The sequence below is a fragment of the Rhipicephalus microplus genome, chromosome 8 (assembly GCF_043290135.1).
Source record: "Rhipicephalus microplus isolate Deutch F79 chromosome 8, USDA_Rmic, whole genome shotgun sequence".
Taxonomy (NCBI): domain Eukaryota; kingdom Metazoa; phylum Arthropoda; class Arachnida; order Ixodida; family Ixodidae; genus Rhipicephalus; species Rhipicephalus microplus.
The window spans coordinates 36874109-36896772 of record NC_134707.1 but is presented as its reverse complement, the minus strand read 5'-3'; the positions used below and the strand labels follow the sequence as shown (position 1 = coordinate 36896772).

General features: G+C 42.6%; 1 protein-coding gene across 1 annotated transcript in view; it reads left to right on the top strand.

Moving 5' to 3' along the window:
- The window catches only part of LOC142768947 (uncharacterized), a 31193-nt gene extending 10897 nt beyond the window's left edge, over nt 1–20296 (top strand). The window contains exons 2-8 of the mRNA XM_075871554.1: nt 616–767; nt 2234–2296; nt 4336–4460; nt 8128–8174; nt 13795–13900; nt 16019–16081; nt 20142–20296. Of these exons, the coding sequence (XP_075727669.1) occupies nt 616–767; nt 2234–2296; nt 4336–4460; nt 8128–8174; nt 13795–13900; nt 16019–16081; nt 20142–20199 (614 nt within the window). The 3' untranslated portion in view covers nt 20200–20296. The remainder of the gene's footprint in view (nt 1–615; nt 768–2233; nt 2297–4335; nt 4461–8127; nt 8175–13794; nt 13901–16018; nt 16082–20141) is intronic.
- Nucleotides 20297–22664: the final 2368 nt, after the last annotated feature.

Below are 22664 nucleotides of genomic sequence, written 5' to 3'. Positions count from 1 at the left end.
TTGTCCTCTACCCTGTGCTTTTATTATCACATGGCTTATTCGGATTATGTTTGGCCGGATGTTCACACTGCACGAATGCACAAAAATCATCTCATCGCATTTTTCAAATCTTTGTTTACTGGCCTTTTAATCTAACCTCTTGTATATGGCACTTGGTGTACCTAATCTGAATTTGAAACTTGCACATTTAGAGATTCCGTCCTGAAACGGATGCGTGAAAGAAAGCCATGATAGGGCTCTCAATTCATCTTCAGACTATTTTGTTTGCCGCAACGTTTGCTATCAAAATAGAGCTTGCTTCATTCTCTTACGCAATGCAGAAAAGAACACTAGTAAGAAAATCAGTTCGAAAACAAAATATGACATTTGTTCTAAAAGATATTTCTGATATCAACTACAAAATGTGCTCCTAAAAGAGGCCGTATGCGTATCCTATATTAAGGCTACATATTTTAGTGTACAGTATTCTCCAGGCTCTTTGGTCTGCAGGCACTAAAAATTATAATTCAAGCTTTTCGACATGAGCACATATTTTGAAAATATAGCATTTATGGTAGGGACACAACGGCCAGTAACACTGTTTATAAGTGTTTCCTGATGTAATATCTTTTGTAGATTCAGAATTTGAGTGGTCACTGCCGAAAGTTGGTCAAGGTATAAGTGTAAACGCCAGAGTTTTTTATGACTCTACGCTAAAGTCAACAGCCTCATCGAAAAACAAAGTCACTGAAGATAAAAAGGAGGATTTTAAGAAACTTTTTCAGCAGGTGAGAAAAATGAAGCTTTGTTTCTCCCTACAATTATGGGAACGAAAAGAAGGCAGCATGTATACTTATATGAATATAACAAAATGCGCAGCAATGTATCATTTTTCCATCGATGAAATATGAACTCTGATGACCGATGTATTGCTGTTAACCATCGCGAGGGCCAAGTGGGACGACGTGACGCTATCTTCACGGGTGTTCTGTCTAGCATGACACACTGAAAAAATTGAGCAACATATCAAGGTTGTTATGAAGCTCGAAGTGCTTTGTGCCAGGTGTACGTGAAATACACAAACACCTTCAAAACTTCACAGCGAGACGTGGATATTATGTTAAAATGAACTGTGTGCCGAACTGCTATATAAAGCGGGGAAGGTCGATGCAAATATACACAATGTAGTGTGTTATTGATGACACTCTGAAATCACTTCCAAATTGGTTCATCAAAACGTCAATACTTCTCTGCTTGAAAGCTTCTAAAATGCACTGGTTCCATGTAGTTTTTGTAGAGCTTTGGTGAATTTTCAAGGTGGAGAACACCAGGAAGAAATGAAGCGAGTCCGCTGGGAATCTTCATCATACTTGGTATTTTCAGTTGGCCAATGAGGCTTTAGCAATCGATCAGAGCAGCCAGTAGTGTTAACTGTTGGGTCCTTTTGTCCTAAAAAAATATTATAACTATCAAAGAAGTTGTAGTAAAAGGCTCCGGACGTTTCGACCACTTGGGGCTCTTTAGGCACCAAATATTCGTTACAAACATGTAAGCAATATTTGTGAAAAGATTCAGTGCAGTATTCAATTGAATCCACTTCTAGACACCGGGGCCGAGCGCTTGAGTTTTCACTGGCTAACCATTTGTATAAATTGCCAAAGCGGTGATATTTTATCCATGCTTCAGCCGCATTCTTGGCCCCTTTGTTTGCGTTTACCCGCAGGTAAAACATCCGATACCTGGGAACATGTTATCGATTTGGACTAGATGCAAAACCTGATGATGACGACAAAAACACTTAAACACTGTCTATAGAATTGCTAGTGCAATAAAACATTTAGATGCACCCATTCTATGCAGCATTCGCAACTTGTGCTAAAATTTTCAAAATCTATTAGGTGAAATATTTGTTAATTTTAATGTTTATCAATATGACCACTTTTTGTAAAAGAACAGAAGAAAACATTGTAAACCTTTGCATACACGCCAGCCCGTACAATGTGCCACAACCTTCCTGCAGTAAAGTAATATAAGGTTGTAATCTTCCTTTTACACGTAGGGTGAAAAAGCCATAATTCTGTGAACCGAATTGATAGAGTTGCTCTGTTACCTATTACCTTGAGTTGATGCTGCTGTCTTAATTTTTATGTATTACGCTGTGTAGTCAGTACTATGATTTCATGTGTGTATATATATATATATATATATATATATATATATATATATATATATATATATTGAATTTTCTTTTCAGGTTGAGGCCTTTTTCCACTCTCTGTCAATAATGATCAAAATCGAAGTAGTAAGTGTTCAACAGGTAGGTCTAAAATTAAAAACGCTCTTGATTGCCCCTCATTAAGAAATGTCTGTTTCACACAAGATATGGTTTCTGAAACAAAGGAAAAATACAACGCTGTACCTTGTCGGAGCAGAACTAGACGAAACCTTGAGCTAGAGCAGTTACAGAAATTTCGGGTGATGACAATTTAGTGCCAGGAATTCATGAATGGTCCCTTGCTTACAACTGGCTCGAATTCGTAAATCACCCCACGTGTTGTCTCATTTATGTCAATACAATCTCGTTGACGGTGAAGGATGCCCATTAACCACATTTTCGGATATCGCTTTCTAAAATCCACTACACATCATTCGTGGTATTTCTCTTGCGCTCACGAAGGTTTGTGTTCGCACGCCTCCTGGTTTAGCCTGTGTCGGTAGCACTGAATGTAAAAGGAACACAAACACTTTTTGGCAAATGAGGAATCCATTCTTGTGTTGAATTGTACATTCCAGTATCCGGTGCCTACCTGCCGCTTCCACGTTATTCTGCGTGGTTGGGAAAATATTGAGTGTTTTCTTGAAGTGCTCAAAACCATAATATTGCTTTATATGCAGGCTAAATTACTAAGGTCACCTCATGCGTACATCATATTTGATTGCAGTTTTTTTGTTAATTTTGTCCCGCATATTTGCACCAATATCCACATTTAGTTCTATGGACAGCCTTTTTATGCCCAAGAGACAATCAATAGAGGGTAATCTCTATGGAGCCTCAACGCTGTTGACCTGCGATGAAAAGGTTGCGAGAGTTCACGAGAGCGAAACGTAAGCAGATTACCATAAATACTGTTTACAATTTTTGCGAGACCGAAACCCTCAGCGAATACGGTCTGCCCGGAACATGAGCTTAAGAGCCCAAACCTTGATTTACAAGTCCTTCGAAACTTCATGAGTGGAGGTTAGGTCAGACTCTATTTGCTTCAAAGCCTCGAGGGCATTTTTGCACCCTTGGAAAGCAGATTTTGCTGTTGGTACCGAAAAGCCACGCTCATTAGATAAGCTTATTTGAGCTTCTTCAAATGTCACTCTCTCTTGAAGTGATGTTGCAACTGATTGATTCATTATTGGGTGGGGTTTAACGTCCAAAAACAACCACATGATTATGAGATACGCTGTAGTAGAGGGCTCCGGAAATTTCTAGCACACCTGGGGTTCTTTAACGTGCACTCAAATGTGATCATGTTGGAACTAACAACCATACACAATTAAAAATTCGTTCAAAATCTGCATGTTACGCCGCAAATGTAGTCGAAAGACGATAGTCTTGTGTCTGGAGAGAGTGAAAAAAACGTTTATTTGATGTTCTGCGCAAGAAAATCACTGAAGGGTATTCTGGAGGCGGTGCGTTAGTGCCTTGAACATGTAGCGGAGGCGAACGAGCGCATCAAGGCACGTTAGACGCAAGTGCCATCTGGCAGTTATCTTCGAAAACGAAGGCGTGCAGCCCGCGGAGAAATATGTGCGCCAGTCTCGGAGGTGATAAGGTGTAGAACGCAAAGCGACTAGCAGGTGCCACCACCGTGACGTCGCAGCAAAGCGTTGGAAACACCTTTTTGAGCGTCACTTTGCACTTTCAGCGCTGCGTGATAAACGATACATTCCTTAGAGTTACTTGTGTGTGCCTCTTCTAGTATAAAGGCAGACATACAAAACTTCGAAGTGTTCTTATGGCGCCTCAGATATGTGCAACAATTGCTTTTAATGGACAATAGCACAACTATGAATATTAAGCCTCGAGTCATATTGGTGGGCACTGCGAATGGGGTTGGCCGTTTGGTGCCGTTTGAGATATAGTTAGGGCATACGAACAGACAAATGTACAGACAGGCAAAACGACAGACCAAAATTTTTTCGTCGAACGTCCCCAAAAAGACTGTAGTCTTCAAAAATGGGCGTGACAAATAGTTGAGGGTTGTTGTTGTTTTCTTTTTGTGCATATCTGCATACATCTGTTTTGAGAGGGACGTGTGGATAATGTGGTACAGAAATTTCTAATGCCCTCCATCATGATTTCAGATTGATAGCCTAGGTGTTGAATATACGCCAGGGTCACTGGAGGCAAACGCTACTCTTGAGAAGTTAAAGAGTCATGTTGCTACTCAGCAAGATGCAAATAACACTATTAACTATTTTTTTACACGGTAAGTACAATAGCGTCGCTAATTCTCGCTAACCACTGATATTGCAACCTATATGCAAATGATCGGGTGCTGAAAAAATCCTAGCATATTTACGGACTGAATGAGGACAAGTGAGGCAAATCATCCGTCCGTCCGTTCATGAATCCGTTCGTCCGTCCAACCGAGGGTTGATCGGTCCGTCCCTATGTCTGTCCGTCTGTATGTCCATGCGTCTAGTAAACACTCCATGTACCACCATCTCGCATCTTATCATATATTGATATTAACAAGTACCACCATCTAGAGACATTTTAAGAACTAAACTCCTCTGTTGCACATACCAGATACAGGTGGTTACGCCTTAAGGAGCTTCACGATAAAAAGCAGCAAGTTATCTCTAATAGTTCATTGCAAAGTCAATAAGGATGCATTTATTTCCTTGCTTTCTTATTGGGACTCAATCAAAATGGTGGTCAATTTAGAAATTTTTAGCACTGGTTCCTCATGAAGGAAAGAAATTCATGTACTTTTTTATGTATAATTCTCCTCTGTGTGGTAGTACGAGTGAGGGTATTTCACTAGATATTTGAACTTTCTTGAATTTCAGTAGCTGTTGAAAGCAGAAGGTTTAGTGTAGTGTAAGTGCAGTTCAAGGCAGCAACGTTCAAATACTGCTTTATAGATGCGTGTCACTGACTTCTGGCAGGCAACTATGGTTGCCAGATTTAGCTACTTTACGCCACTTTGGCTACCTTTAAAAGGCCGTGGTGACAAAAAAATGGCAATGACTGCTTGGCTACTTTTTGGCTATTATTCTCGCGCTGGCACCAACAGCTAATATACCCTGAAACCAAGTTCGACAATACAACTAAAAAGTATAAATTTTTCATTCACACTGCTAGCTGCGGCTTCCTCAGCCTAATTGCACTTTTTTAGTCTGAATAGCGTAAGCAATTGTGTGCCCCCAAAACGCGTCCCAGCCGCCATGGTTTTCACGTTGTTATTGGGACTCATATATGCTAGACAGCCCTGTAATGTTGCTGGCTGGGGACTCGTTCCGTCTTGCAGCCCTATCTGTCTGAAGCGCTAATGCTCTGAGCTGTACGGGTGGTGCAACACTAGGCGAAGATTGGCAAAAATTGGATTCGCGCGGCTCATTGAAGCCTGGCTGAAAACGCACACATCCTGATGTTCTTGTGGTCATTTTTCTTTCTGGTCTGATATTTTCACGGCCGACACTACTGCACTCGTCAGTCGCGACATTTGTTATGTCGACTGTTCTATTTCCTTTGAAACAACTGGCCCGTTTTTTATATGACTGTATGCAGCACACGACACAAACCATGCGTTTCTACATGAATGCGTCTAAGGTGTTCGCGTGATCATTTACCACAGGCGAAAAAAAAAACATTCCAGTGACTAAGTGCAGACTGCACATCACATCATCTGTTAAGAGGCCGAATACGACGAACGGTTTGGAAACCTCCCCAAGAGTATGGTTGCCCTGAGCCCGTATTGAAGGGCGGGTACTGTACATTTATCGAAATGGGGATAAGTGCCGACATGCCAGCAATGGAATTCTGAATCGAGATATAAGCCTATTGGGATGTAGCAGGTGCTTGTCACATGCAAGATACTGCAGAGAGGGCAAAAACACTTTTGTTCTCTTTTAAGTCTAAAGCAGAAGTAAAGCGAGTGTCTGCTGTTGTGCCTCCAACAAAAAGCGACTTGAGGAATTGATTCTCGCACGAATTTCTCGTGATCAGGACGATATTTGGGCTACGTACGAAAGGCGTCTGGAGAAAGTGAACAAAACCTACATTTGTTCTGCGCAAGAAAGTCGGTGAATTGTATTCTGGAGGTGCTGTCTTAGAGTGCCTGGAGCTCGCAGTAGAGGCGAAGAGCGCATAAAGTCATGTCACGCGTGAGACATGAGCGCTATCTGACATTTATTATGCAAAAGGAAGCCTGCGCGCCCTCGTGCCTGTCTCGGCGGTGATAAGGCGTAGAACGCACGGAGACTAGTAGCTGCCACCACAGTGTGGTCTTAGCAAAGCGTTGGAAACATTTGCTGTTTCTTTCAAGCGTTGCATTGTCAGCGCAACGGGATAATTGTTACGGTACTTAGAATTATTTATGTATACCTTTTCTAGAAAGAGACACAGACAGAATATTAGCCAGATGATATGATGCCTCAGATATGAACAATATTTGCTTTTTAATTGACAATCGCACAAGTAGGAATGCTGAATCTTGAGCAATATTGGTGGGCGCTGCAGATGGGGTCGGCAGTTTGGAGTATGGTTTGGACACTTAGGTGCCGTTAGGGTACCCTTAAAGACAGATAAACACATAAATGTACAGACAGACAGATTGATATACAGACAAACAGACCAAAGTTTTTATGTTGAAGGTCCAAAAAAAGACTATCACCCTTAAAAACTGCACTACAATTACTGCGAAATGTGAAGTACATTGCTCACTTTACATTAACAGCGCCACGTGGCATGCTGGCAAAAGAGGCGAGAGAGGGGGAGCATAGAAGAGAAGGGAGGAAAGAGGGGCGCGCAGCAAGGGTGGTCTCATTTCACAATGGATTGAGCTCGACTATGGGATACTTCGCATCTAAAAAAATCACTGCCATATTCACAAAGTGAATGTTGTAACATGAGCCTGCTTGGAGTTGCACGGGGCGTTTCTGTAGGAAGGCTTCTTAACGAGCCGGCGCATAATGGTTATGTACGTCGAAGGCAGTGTTGTTTGGTATGCACCGCGGCCAGCATTGCCCAGTGTTGAGAACATCGATCAGCACATGCCCCTCTGTGCCACAATGGCCACTGCCACGAGCGAAATGCCTAACGCTCATAAGTGGGAGACGCGGAGCTATCAGCGTTGTACAACGGGTGCTTGTCAGGATATCGGTACCTGTGCATAACACGCATCGTAAGAACTTGTCGCGTACTACTGCACCTACGAAGCAACGATCTTCAGCCTGCCGGGCTACCTGCGTATATCCATCTATCCATCCATCCTTCCATCCATCTAGCCGCTTACGTCTACCACTACTACCTTCACTACTACTACTACTACTACTACTACTACTACTACTACTACTACTACTACTACTACTACTACTACTACTACTCACACATCGCGGGCGCACAACCCACAGCACAAGGAGCTTCGCTCTTGAATGTGCTCGAAGTCACGAGTCCCGCATGACGTATTTTCTTTACATTTTCATAATTTCTCGGAGCTTACCTTCCGGCATTCATCGCTACGAGAGGAGAATGCAAATGCAGTCAGTGACAAATTTGTGTAACTCCACTCAGACTGAACGGATTCTAAAAATTTTTTCTGCAGTCAATTCATGAGGCAATAAGCTGCCTTAGTGAATCCATTTCATGGCCACTTGAAGAGGTGTTGCAGCATACTTATACCTGAAGCACATATTGACTGAGACACCTGTTGCTGTCGGAATGAAAAAAAAGGGAATGATGCTTTTCATTCTTTCACTCTTCGATGTGATTGGTATATGTTCGTTTAAAATGTATGCATTTCATAAAGAGTAAATATATAAATATTGTTCTGGTATGTGTAAAATACAGAATATTTTGGAGATTTGCACAGCCTCGAATGTCGGAATGAATGAACTTGGCCTAAGAGCATCATTTTTTGCTGATTTTAGGAAACCACTCTTCGTAGAAGAAACTGCAGAGGACATAATCTACTTTTGTAAGTAAATCAAAACCATTAAAATTGGTGATGTAATAATTTGCTGCGTTTTATTTCCGGAAGGCAACTGAAGGCATCCGGATCAGAGTTACCGCTTATTACGTTCATTATAACTTAAAGTGTACAGTAACAAAGGCAATAATTAGCAGACCTTATCAAATTACACATCATCTTCCCGAAAGGACCAACATATTGAGATGCGAAAATATCCCCGTGGGTGCGCATCGAGTTTTGTTTCACTTGTCAACACAACTCAGGCCACACCCTAACGAATGTTAGAGTGAGAATGTATTGAGAAGAGAGGAAGCGTGAGCACCGTCGAACGCCAGGCATTACAACGACCTCCAATGTTATCCTGCTCTGGCCACAGAGAGAGAGTTGCGTGCAATCTTTTTTAGCGCCGCACCTTCGGCGTAGATAGAGGGGGAGGATTGATTGATTTCTGGGGTTGAACGTCCCAAAACCACCATATGATTATGAGAGACGCCGTAGTGGAGGGCTCCGAAAATTTTGACCACCTGGGGTTCTTTAACGTGCACCCAAATCTGAGTACAAGAGCCTACAACATTTCCGCCTCCATCGGAAATGCAGCCGCTGCAGCCGGGAATCGAACCCGCGACCTGCGGGTCAGCAGCCGAGTACCTTAGCCACTAGACCAGCGCGGCGGGGCGATAGAGGGGGAGGAAGAGAGCGCAGAGCTGCGAGGTAAAATAGAATGAGGGACAGTTACGCATGCGTGGTATCGTCCCGGACACCACAGAACGGACACTGCCCCGAGTATAACACGCAATCGCATAAAAAAAAATAAAACTAGCAGCTGTTCTTTGTTCAAATACAGTTGTTGAGCGACGCTTTTTACAAATCAACGGGTTTTTTTTAGATTGTGCTTGTGACTTTTGTGAAGGTGATGGGTGGGGAGAGCATCCGCTGCGCTCGGTGACGGGATCGACCGAGTCATCAGTTCTCGACACGCACGGCGCAGCGCACGCCATCTGCCGCCGCGCCTGCGCTCTCTGAGAGCGCGCCTGTTATGCTCGGCGCGCTTACTCGGCACTGAGAATTTTGCCCGACGGCTACTGCTACGGTGAAGTGCCGGCCTAAGGAACTACGCTCTCAATTACTTAGTGGATGTTTGAGCTTGGTGTTCAAGAGTGGGATGTGATAGAGATAACTTGGCCTGCTCAAATCACCTTTTCAAGTGCTAGCTTTTGTTGCGTTTTAACTGCACGCATGCAACCGTGCCATAAAGCAACGAATGACTGTGTACCCAGCATTGGTCGTTTCGAACTGTACTGGAGTGCACTGCAACTTCAATTAAGTTCTCACTAAGCCCCGATACTTCTTTTTGAGAATCAGCGAAAGGCCCACTTTGCGTGCGCGAGGCGACACGTGAAAGTGCATGATTCTTCACTGTGATAATGCTCTTGCAGCTGGTGTTGATTAACATGTCTGAGCGCTCTCTATTGGTTCGTTGTTTAAACACCTACCCATTACGCAATTCACCCGTTTCAACGCCTGGGGCGATCCTATACTTCTGCCACCATATATTGCATGCAATAAGGAGGCTCTCTCTACTACGTGTCATTCCAATAAATATTTCTTTTGTTCAGAACCAATATCAAGCAGTAGCGATGCTCTGTGGTAAGCCGCCTGCTTGTGATGCAAACGGCCTACGGTCATTCATGGCCCAACCCTCTTGCAACACAGCTAAGCGTAGTGTGATAGGGCGGGAAGAGCAGGTGAGAGTTAGAAGGAGTGGATGTGTAAATGAATAGCATGGGAGTGCGGAAGAAAAAGGATGAAGCATAGACAGTCTATAATTGAATGCGAAGCATTTCTTAGCGAACTTGCAATGGGAGACTTTGAGCGTATCTATCTATCTATCTATCTATCTATCTATCTATCTATCTATCTATCTATCTATCTATCTATCTATCTATCTATCTATCTATCTATCTATCTATCTATCTATCTATCTATCATCCATCATCCATCATCCATCATCCATCATCCATCAACCATCATCCATCATCCATCATCCATCATCCATCCATCCATCCATCCATCCATCCATCCATCCATCCATCCATCCATCCATCCATCCATCCATCCATCCATCCATTCATCCATCTATCCATCCGTCTATCCATCTATCTATCCATCTATCTATCCACTTACAACTTTTAGCTCTCCTGACCGTTTCGATAATGGTATCAATACCAAACTTGGTATGGCATAACATGACTGTATGACGAACATATATGACTAGTCGTAAGATGAAAATCCCGACATGTATGTCATGAATGACAAGATTTACAGTTCAGGGTCCTGTAGCTCTTGCGGTGATTTCATTAACATGGCATGTTGCAAAACTCGTATTTTATGACATGATTGCATGGCGAACACAAGCGACTGACCCTGACATGAAAATCATGATACACGTGTCATGTAACAAGATGATTACATGCCACTCTCATAATGCACTCTCGGCCGTTTCGCTAGAGTCGTATACCAAATTTGGTATTACGGTATAAAAATGGATGACGAAGGTATGTGACTGGTGCAAACATGATAATATGAGATGTGTGTCGTGTAACAACATGACTACATGCCACTCTCATGATGCGCCTGCAGCCGTTTCGCTAGCTTCACTTATACCAAATTTGGTATTACGGGACGTCAGTGAATGACAAAAGTATATGACTGGTGCAACCAAGATAATGCTGACAAGCGTGTCATTTAGGAACATGAAAACATACCACGTTCATAGCGTGTTCGCTGCAGTCTCGCTAGCTCCACATCTACTAAATTTGGTATCACGTGACGTGAATAGAGGACGAGGTAAACGACACCTGCAAACATGATGATCATGACGTGAAAGTCGTGTATGGCATCGTTTACGTTCACCTCGTAAAGTTACGCTGATTTTAAAGTGGCTTAGAAAAGTGGCAACTTGGGCTAGTTGGTGTGGCATGACGATAGTTATAGCGCGAGAACAAAACGACGACACAGAGGCAAGAAGGACATGAAGGACACGAGCGCTAACTTCCAACTGAGCCTCGGAGTTTATTGCGCAGAGCGCGAAAATATATGGAGGAGACAGTAACCATGTGACAAAAACCATATGGCACAAAGAGAAAAACGTGAGTAAGAAAAAAACAAAAAACAAAAACAAAAGCACAGAAAAAGGCAAAGAAAGGTTTATAAGGAAATGAAACAAAAAAGGTAAAGATAATACAACTACTTGCGCACGTGTGGCATATCAACATTTCTCATTTGTGCTTCGCACATCATTTATTCCCACTGTACGTGAGATCTGCCTTTTTTTTTCCTTGCCATGCCATATTGATTGTAGTAAATACTTGAAAATTCAAGTCAAGGTTACAAGGACAGATTTTGTATACTCGGCGATGACTGTTATTGGCACTGAAGGAAAAGCTGCGGGGGCGAGGTATCCCCACATTTAGCGCTACACGAAGTAGCCCGATTTGACACGGGTCTCGTAAGATTGTGGAAGGTGACAGGGTTTCACCATCAGCATTTCATGTAGACGCAGACGCCGCTTAGTGTTGAAGGTACACGCAAAAAGGCTGAATTTTCTCGGGAGTTCAAAACACCACGCGTCAAAAATATAATCAAAACATATACGAATATCTTCTGGCTTGAGCTGTGTCCTGTCTCAAATAGGTCTACAGAAAAAATAAAGATGAAAAATTTACATTTCTCGTAGAGAATACGGTTGCTATTGTAGAACTACATCTACTGGCGGTAGAATGCACGTGATTTTTCTCTGTGGCTTTCATTCTAATGCCAAGAGAGAGAGAGAGAAAGATAGATTGATGAAAAAAGAAGACACAACTTCTGCAGCCATAATTGGAAGCATGGCTCAGTACTTGTGGGTAGGGATGTGAGTATCAAAAATATGTAAGAGAGAGAAGAATAGGAGAAATAGCGTCCATGAATGAGAGCCTGGAAGGCGGCTTCTATAGCTGTTTGTCAAGTGCAGTTTCCCCACGAAAGCGAAGAACCGTATTGAAGACCAGGGTGTGGTGTCATGCATAGAAGAGAAGATCCCTCTATGTAGCCATGGGCAAACCATAGAGTTGGAGGGCGGCGAGCAAGACTGCTCCGTGCGCGAAGCACTGGGAAACCCACAGCAGGTGCTCTGTAGTTCCGGCTGCCCCACACGCAGTCTACGCAGAGGACGAGGCTGTCGCAAGCCGGTAACTACGAACTGCTGGCCAGGAGCGGCCAATGCGTAAACGCAGAATAGAAGGGGCCTGTCCCTTCTGGAGAAACCCCAGTCAAGATGCCGGCCTGATGATTCAATCCTGGCTATACCGTCGTCGGAGTGGCAGCGTAGCAAAAAACCTTGTCGCAGAGTGTAATGAAGGATGAGAGAAAGGAGAGAATAAGTGAACTGCACCCCAAATATAGGCCTGTTCTCCAGCCGTAGAGGCCGAGCAGCCTTCAGGTTTATAGAGTCAGCGCATGCTTACCCGTGAATGCATTCCCAGCTGAAGTACAAGGAAAACATTGCTCGGCACATTTTACAATTTTACCATTGAGTGAGGTGGCATGTATTCATATTGTATTGGATATCTCGCAACTTCACGTGATCAAACTGAAACGCGGTCACAGGAACCAGCGACGGAGGGCCCACCGAAGCAGTAGTTCATGCGATGGCCTAAGAAATGCTGGGCTCAATTGAAACGTTATTTATATAATTTGAAAGCAATGGTTAAACAAGCAAAAAGGTAAATGTGACATCAGAGACCAACACCCCCGCAATCACTAAAAACTGTGCGCAACATTACGGGTCCATGCCGGACCACTATCTCACTTTTACAGACACGATCTATACAAGGAGTCTCCACGTAAGCAGTCGACTGCATGTCGCGAACTCCACACATGGGCGTCTGATTGTTGTCTTCGTGCAATAGATTTGCTTCTTTATTAAGTATATTCAAGAGCATAGTACTGACTGCTTTAAATAGTTTTGTAGTGAGGCCCGATACAGTCTATTTTAGGGACAGTGAAACTCAAGTACTTCTAATTTTCGGCTCTTTGTTGACATTACTTGCTTTATAATATTCGGTATCATAGTGTTGTAGAACTGGCGCCAATATTTTCTCAGAAAAGACACTTATATGAGATATAAAAGTGCCATTCTATATTAGGTATGGCAATGGGTACCACTAAAACTACACGCTAATTATTGAAATAAGTATCCACATCTGGTTTGTTAGATTAAACACAATAAAAAACATTTATTCTTAAACTTCGATACATACCTAACGTAGCACCTTCGTCATGGCAGCAGCATGCATGACCAAAAATGATGAGCTGTTTTCCCACAGAAAATAGCCACAGGAAGTGTGATTCACACAATCAGCAAGCGCTTCTTCGTAACCGGAAATCACGACCGCAGTATAGTACTCATACGTTGCGCCTTTGCTGTAATTACTCATTGCCCACAGCATGACATCCTAAATGAAAGATTGGTATGGGAAGCATGTAAACTGAAATGCAGCACGCAGTATAAGATATTGGGAGAGGTAAAAGAATGAGCAGAATATTACTATCGGATGGTTACATACAATGATGCTTTTGTTTGCAGACTTTGGCACGTTGACAGCATTTTGCAGCACAGCGAAGAGCGCTGTTGTCGTGAATCAAGAGGATATGAAGAACTCCACAAATGCTGTAGGAGCGACGGCATTGATGTAAGTGAGGACTTTTAGTATTGCATCACATTTAAAACCAAAATTACGAAAGTCCGAGAACGAGAAACATGATCACACCTGGGCATGTAGCATATGACACAAGACTGTCCAGGGAATGACGCTAATCGAAGAGAATTGACATTAGTGACCATATTGACGTTTAAGAAGGATCATTTCACTTTGAAATATTAGTTTCTAATGTATAAATTGTCATAAGGTACCCGTGTCCAAGTGATAATATTACTATGTCCTAAATCATGCTATTAGTTGTTTGAATACCTCTACTTAAATGTTTGAAACGTGCCTAAATTCACACTAAAAGAAGTTAGAAGAATGTACAACATATCTGCTCAGTCTTCTATTGTTTTAACGTTACAGAAAGGCATCTTTTTATTACTGTGAAGCGTCTATATTCAAGGTGAATTCTGAGAGTGAACTAACCCTAGAACATTACCGTCAAGTGAACTACTGCAGATGCTATCAAAGTGCTAATGCGCAGCTTAAGAAAAACTACTTTTTTCATGTTCAATACAGAAACTTCAGACTATACATTTCAATCAGATCCCATCAATAATTTACATCAGCGGAGCACCCAACACCTAGAATTAGCTTACGAAAACTGCATATAGTTTTGCAGAGTCGGGATTATAACCTATTTTGAATGCTGCAAATGCTCGCTGCCACAATAATATTTCTAATGTCGGTCATTTTACATGGCTGAACCCTAAATCATGATTATCATTATCAGAGACACTTAAGCGAGCGACTCCGGAAATTAAGCCTGCCGGAACTTCTTTCAGGTTCACTGACATCGCGCTATACACGGAGTTCTACTTCCCCTCCATCAAAATGCAACAGCCTCAGCTTGGATGAAATCCGCGACCTCTGCGTCAGCAGCTGAGCACTTTATATGCTATCACTACCATCATGGACGTCGCAACGATGATCCATAGCTTCAGGCAGAGACAGTGTGTGGCTGTGGCTAAACTTTCTTATATCTAAGCAGAGGACTAGAGGCCGACCGTGCTACGGTAGCCTAGGGGGAGTATTCAAGGTGCCTAATAATAATATTTGCACATGCCTGGGAAGAAAACAAAGATGGGTGAACATGCTGGCTGCCCCAAGCTGAAAGAAGAAGGAAGACGACGACACTGCGATCATCGACCTTTTGTTCGCTCTGGCACTTTTCTTCGCGACCAAAATAAACAACCCCTTCAGCCGTATACGTCCTAGTCCTCCTTGTGCATAGCATTATATATAATTATATTATTATGTGATGTTTTACGTCCTAAACGGCAATATGATTATGACAGTCGCCGTAGTGGAGGGCTCGAGAAATTTTGACCATCTTGTGCCCTGTAACATGTTCTGACATCGCACTACAAACGAGCCTCTGGCTTGGATCCAATTCGCGACTTTTTGATCCGAGCACCATCACGGCTGCTCCACTGGGGTGGACATTGTGCTCGATAGCGCTCTCCTTGTGGCATGACAGCATTTGTGTGTTTCGCAGCATTCGTGAACGCTTCGAACAGCCGAATACCAAAGCTGTGATGAAAGCTTGCCTAACACCCAATTTCGGCAAGATGAAAAGGTTTGTGTTTTGTGCAAACTTTTCCGTACTTTTTCTAATTCTGCCTTCTAGGGTGCTTTTCGTTCCACTACCAAGAAATTCAACAGTGTCGATATATAAAGTGTTCTTATGTATTTCTATTGCACTACAAGAACAGCGCGTTCCTGAGGTTCCTGTGCATCCACGTTCCGCGAGATGGGCCTGTAGTATAGACGCCCACTTCAAAACGGTGGAGGTTTGTGTTCACAGCAGCTCCGTCCAGAAAAAAAATTATTTTATTGATTTCAGTCGCTTCGACAATGACGCCTATGTGAGCAAAAGATATGTGCGAGCAATTTTCTAGTTGAGTTCGCCTGCGTATCAATATGTGGTAAGTGCACTACGAAGTAACAGGGTGTCCAGAAATCTTTACTGGCAAGTTAACCAAAGGCCAGAAATTGTATCCCCGCAAAGGCAACACAAGAAAAATCCAAAATGTCTGTACACATCACGTCTGCGTCTCACCCGAGAGACATCAAAGTATTTGCATTTCTTTTCTACTGCAGGTTTGGTCTAAAGGGTTATGATTCTGTCGACAAAGATTTCTTCACCTTGATGTGGGTGTTTCAGTAAGTTACACATGAGCCTTTTGGATTACCTAGACAACCTGTTTTCGCGAACAGTAATGGAAAAAAACATCGTGTCACGTACCCTTGCCACTTAGTTAGTGGAGCTTGCACAGCATTCAGGTTTCTAGTGTTAGCATGCAAATTTCATGTTGTCATTAGCATTGACACAAGCTGCACTCGTACATTTCCTAAATATGGCCTGTATTTTTACAGTTATATAATGTTTAAAAAGAAGAGAGTGTTAGGTCTAACCAAATCGTGGAAACACAGCAGTAAGGTGCACCTTAGAAAAAGATTCAAACGCCTCTAGAGTAGACTCTTAGAGCTGGATTCGCGCTTGCACATTTCGGCCTAATAACACGTATCAGTCAAGCGACTTGCAATTTTGGAAAACAAAACAGTCTTTCATAAAAGCCCGCAATCGGTACATACCGCCTGGAAGTTTAATAAGAAATCTTCTCACCACTTTCTCTCTCTCTGTAAATATATATATATATATATATATTTGAGATGGTTGTGGCAATCATCGTTTCCTTTATTCGCACAAAAAGACTGGCTGTCATTCAAGTAACTGTCTGTTTAGATTTGTTGTGTGTTTTAGAAGTTTATTTCGCCATATTGGTTACATTAGTGCTTTATAGCTCTAAGAAAAGGTCACTAAGTTTCACACTGTGAGTTTAGGTGCGTGTTGTGTGTTTTCACTACACCTTTTGTGTCGAAGAAAAAGAAAGCCTGTGTAATATACACGTAGTGGGTGCATTGTTATTAAGAAGTTTTCGAATAGGGGCCCCGAAAGTTGTGGGCCCCAAACAAATGGCGTCAAGGCCACTGGGCATGTGCAAAACCCAAACCACGTTCGGGCTTTGGGTTGGAGATGCTATTTCTCGAATTTAGCGGGAGCCCCAAAGCCTACCCCCGAAGTTTTGGGTTAGACAAACATGACGGCACGCAATGATGTGACGGCTGTCAGCCAAAACTGCAGTGACATAATATGGGGAGTGTCCAAAGCACCGCAGACCCTATTCTGAAACTCGTTGCTCCTGCTTGACCCAAAGCGACCATACGTAAAAAGTTTTGGGGCCCCTATTCGAAAACTCCCTGTTATTATACGATTGGGACCCCAGAGCCTATTCAAGGACTGTTGGAAGGGTTCATTTGTCAACAAGGGGAACTATTACTGTGCTACACAATAAATAATCTCATACTCCTGAAATAAGTACTACAAGTACATAAAATAAATATCTATTTCAACAAATCTATCAAAAAAGAATAAATACGTATACGTACTAACAAATTGAAGTGACATTTTAGTTGTAACGAATACGAAAGAATAAAAGTTTTTGCGAATGTCACCTTCAGTGGAAAGTTTGCGTCGACGCGAATTAGTGAAAGCATTCACATGAACAATAATGCAACTCCTGCACGAGGACAAATGAACTCTACGTACTCTTCTAGTTCCGGTGTTAACATGTCTGAAAACTATCTATGCCATCGTCGCGCATAGATATTTGGGTGCGATTTAGGTGGTGAAATGTCAACACCGGATGGCTCTAGCCTTCTAATTGTCATACTCCAACAAATAGATGACCTTGCATGTTTTATAAAATGATAACACAAGGACTTTTATGAGGGGCTGCGCATAGCTTAGAGACTAAATGTAGAGACATATTCACCACATTTTCTACCTGACATCATCGTAAGGGGGGACACATAAAATATTACTTGACCTGACGGGCAGCACAGTATGCGCAACTCACAATTACCACTTATTGTTGGGTGCACAGAATAATACGTGTTGAATACCACAATAAGTGGCATTTACTTATGAGAAATTACAGTACCATTCTACATAAAACGTGCAGTAACCCCCAAAATATGTTTACAAAAATTCACCTACCTATAGATCCATGCGGTGGCTTTAAGATCATACCCAGTGCTGTAAACAAAATAATGGCAAGCACAATCATGGGCTATCTAGTTTTGCACTAGAAATAATTTTATTTTCATGTTGCTGTCAGAATACATGCATTGGGTCGGAAGTCACCTCAGTAGTTTGAAGTCTAGAATATTCAGCAACTATATAAGTAGCTGCGGACACAGTGTCCTGAGCTTCAATATAATACGATAACATGTATTATCTAGAGAGTACCGGTCAGGCGTAAAAATATAAATGTGCACATCGGAGAGTATATGTCATACTGCGGTAAAGTTAATATGAATTGGATATAAAGAATGACATGACCACAGGTTGGGGACATTTCGCAGCACCATCGTTTCGATGACAGTGATTCCTGCCGTAAATTAACTCGGAAAGACAAAAAAAAAAGTTATATATGACGTAAGGAGTTATTGACGAAAAACGACACACAATTATATGAAGCAGAGACCCCGAACTCCCTGGTATAATTACAGTGTCGCACCACAAACCACAATATTTCCTAGAGTAATTATTGTGTTAAATAAGGGCCTACTGAGTGAAAAAAGTTACAAATTAGTGGTGCGGAATTGTCGTGGGAAGCAAATACGGTTTGCAGTATAATACTGCGAATATGCCAGAATGTTTCTGTGGATTTCTGCTGCACGTAACCAAAAAACGTTTTGATAACTGGCCACTGTCATCAGGTATGACTTTTTAGCACGAAAGTGTTTTATGCCGGGACCCACCAAGGTTTCAGTTGCGTATTTCCGTCACGAAAATGACATCGCAAATGTACGCCATCAGATCTCAGAGATAAGTTTTGTCAATGGGTGCTAAACAAACAGCATCTCGATCCCCAGCAAATAGAGCTTAGCACGCTATCTACTGCACCACCGCCAACAACTAGCTCCTTTACAAACTCGTCTTTTATAGCTCGCAGTTGTCTCCAGTAGGGCTCTTTGTCAGATGAGTGGTGTCGCCGTCTTGGAGCGGGAAAGTAAGGTAATTTATCATTACTGCGAATCCTGCACTTATCACCTGCAAAACCTGTGTCAGATACAGCACACTTAAACAGGGTGCAATTTTGGCAACGCCTTCACACGCCTTAAGTTTGCGACTTTAGTCAAAGCATCGTGGGGTCCCTCGTAGCATGCACGGCCTGTGCCCGACTCATTTGACGGTAAAGGCTGGTGCACATCAGTAACTAGCAGCGGTCGCGTGACCATTTGCGAATGGTTGCAAATAGTCGCGAATGATCGCAAACAGTCGCAAAGTGACTGCTTTGGCTAGTCGCTGCCTGACTGATTTTGCACTCGCGCGACTGTGGTCGCAAAGCTGCTGGAACCAATCAGGGATGCTCAATTTTTGTTTGTTTTATCATTGTGCTGGAAAAAAACCGATAAAAACAAGAAATGCGGTGCGCTCGGTTTGCTCCGCTCACTCAGCTGGCGGCAATCAGCTGATTTGTGCCGGTCTCCAGAGTTCTCACTGATAACGAGATCCGGACGTGACTCTCCGCTATTGCGACTTCCGGGCGCTCGCATGCAGCCTCTACCGGTGTGAACATCCGTCACCTTTTGGTCGCCAGTCACAAATGGTCGCGCGACCGCTGTTAGTAGCCGGTGTGCACCATTCTTGTTACCACCTTCCTCGCTCCTGCTCACCTGAAAAGAATCACAGCTGAGCTACAGTATATAGTTTCCGATATACACTGTTGTCTATGAGACCGGCAATGCATGGCGCTTCAGCGAGCATGCAAACGGTGGGCATTACATTGATTTGTTAATTCTTACTGTCGGCTTCGAATTGCTTATCATGGCCTGGAGCTGCTATGTCAGGAAACACCAGCCAGCAACTGTTCTGTAGTTGCATTTACCACCTTTCAGGCTGACCAATCTGCTCATGAAGTTCGAAACTGGTTGTTCCTTTACACAGAGCAGACCAAAGCAGAACAATAAACAAAGTCACTAGCACACAGACTAGGAAAATCTATGTACTAACCACCACTTTCATGGTCGCTGAAGGACTTCTGGCTGTGAATAAGCGAGTGAAACAATTTTTTAGGTTCACAATAGGTGGCGTACAATTCCAATAGACAACTGCTCTAAGTTTTATTGAAATATCTCTTCAATCCCACTTTAGACAATGCCCGAAAAGCTCTTGCCCGGCCCACTGCACTCCGAAATGTCCAGCAAAATGAGCTCAATGAAGACACCTGGATGAATTTTCAACTATCAAGTTAAAACAGAGGAGTAGCATGGATGAACTATGAGTTAATAAAGTACTTTTTATGCATATCTTGGGATATGAGTAGTACATCTGCTGATGCTCTGCCTGTACATCTTCCAGCGAAAGCTGTGATGAGATCACAAGGTTGCCATAGTTGTCTGCCACCGTCACTAGTGTCAGAAGCCGCACAACGATAAAAAATTGGAAAGGAAAATAAAGAACGAACAATAGAAAGGGGTGCAAGCCTGGATTTTCTTTGCAAAAGCGTAGTGTTTTACCAATGAGCTGCACTCAAGCTTGAACCTCCGTTTTAAACTAACCTTATGTCTGCGCGATAAGGAATCGCGTGAGCATGCAGAATGAGGCACATTATAATGGTAAAACAACATTGAAGTATCACTTAATGTGAATTGTGTAACGAGTGTGTCGTTAATTGTTGAAACCCATTCCGAAAGCCTCAGGCCATTGTTTTCCAACGTCAACCATATCATTAAGCAACTGCGTGGAATGCCTCACAAGTGTTTAGCTGGTACCACACCTCTTTGAAGAAAGACAAATAACCACGTAATGGAAGTTTCGTATGTTCTATGGCGTAGTGAGTAGCATGCGATTGTGGTTGAAGAGGTTGCCCCATAAGTGGAAGAAAATGCTTTACAAAGGCCACCCTTTCAGCTTTCGCTGCGACTCTGGCGCGTGTTTCACGCAGACCTGGCAGATTTTCGTTTTTGCACACTACACAAGACGGTATCACTCGAGAGAAACACGTGTGTAAGAGATATTTCCTTTGACTTATGTAGAGTTCTGCTATTTACAGGCACAACTGGCACTGTAAATGAATAACAAATTGTACGTGTTTGGATGTCCGTCAACGATCAATGTACCCCTCACCCTCATCATCAATACCAGCCTAACTACGCCCCATGCAGGGCAAGGGACTCTTCCATGTTTTGCCACAATATAGCTGCAGTGCACTGCACTTCGAAGAAATTTTGCCCCCTGAGGTTATATGTGCATGGCTCTTATTGCGCTTTGCATCCTTCCCAAATTGACTACTGTGACTCACTCTCGTGCCTTAATTTCTGTGAATATCAGCACAACGCCTCAACAGGTACTTTTGAACGCATGGTATTTGTTTTGCCACTCACTTTTCCGTCTTTATTTGCCCTTTCTTCTCCCCCTGAAACAGAGTTGCAAACGAGAATTTTAAATAAACTGTGACACAGTAGCTTCGTTTCCTGTCATGGCTCCTGAAAAAGCTACGCAGTGGAGGTTCCATGCAGAAGATGCCAGAACATAGACGTGCACACTCCATTACCCGAAACAAAGTGCCAACAATATCTAGGTGCTCTCGAGGATCGCAAGAGATCAAATTGATCTTTCCTCCCGAACAGATATGCTTCTAATATGCATTTAAAAATTTGTTTGGTCATACTAAGTCGTAAAATAAAACGATTAGTCATAACATCGAGAATCAGCATAAAAACGCAGTGAATAAGTAAACAGGTAGCTGTAGCTTGAGTTTTTTTACGACACTGGAAGGCCAATATTCGCTAGAAGGATGCCTGAAGCATGATTGACGTCTCCATTTGGGCTATATTACCCCAAAACTAGTTTTAAATTTTTTATGCTGCACTGGTGACTGATTATGATAAAGAGAGCTGCTGGTGGACTATACAGTTTTTCTGCACACGTGGACCACAGAACACTAAGCGTAGATAGCCTGTGGTCAGTGAATTGAGCAAATGAAGACATGCACTCTCAATGAAGCAATTTTGTTTTCATTGTAAAGTAAAGTGGTGGTCCTTTAAAAAAGTTCAGAGTGCTTCCCTAAAACTGTAGAAAAGAGTACTTCTGTGACGCCATATACTCGCTATAAAACATTCACTCGCTTCTAAGATCATTTCTTTTAAATTGTGAAGTGAAAGGATAGTCAGTTGAAAAAAACGTTCAGAGTACTTCTGCAACACTGACCATTCAGAGGAGCGTTCTAGTTAGCATCACCGTTAGCATTCGCCCAGGCATCCATGGCAAACACAGCGTACAGTTGAGGAGCCAGGGTTGGCCCTAATTGACCTGTAGATTTAGCGAACATCAAAAATCAAAGAAAAGAAGGCACAAAAGCACAAAATGTGCATTACGAAAACTCTATTCTGAAGCTGCATTCTCCGTGCACATTCCCAGGTGAATCCCCGCACCACAATGAGTTTCACATTACACGATGTGCACTCATAAGGGGTTGGTAAGTCATGACGAGAGCGTAAACAAAGGAGACGACGCTTGTGCTGTTCTGCGTGCCTACTTTCAGTTGTCATTATGATACATGGCTTAGTGAGCCAAACAAATTTTCAGTTTCTCCCATGTGAAACCTTTGCAAGTTCTATATTTTCGAAAGGGTGTAATGAAAGCACAGTGCTGATAAGATACAAAGTACAAAAG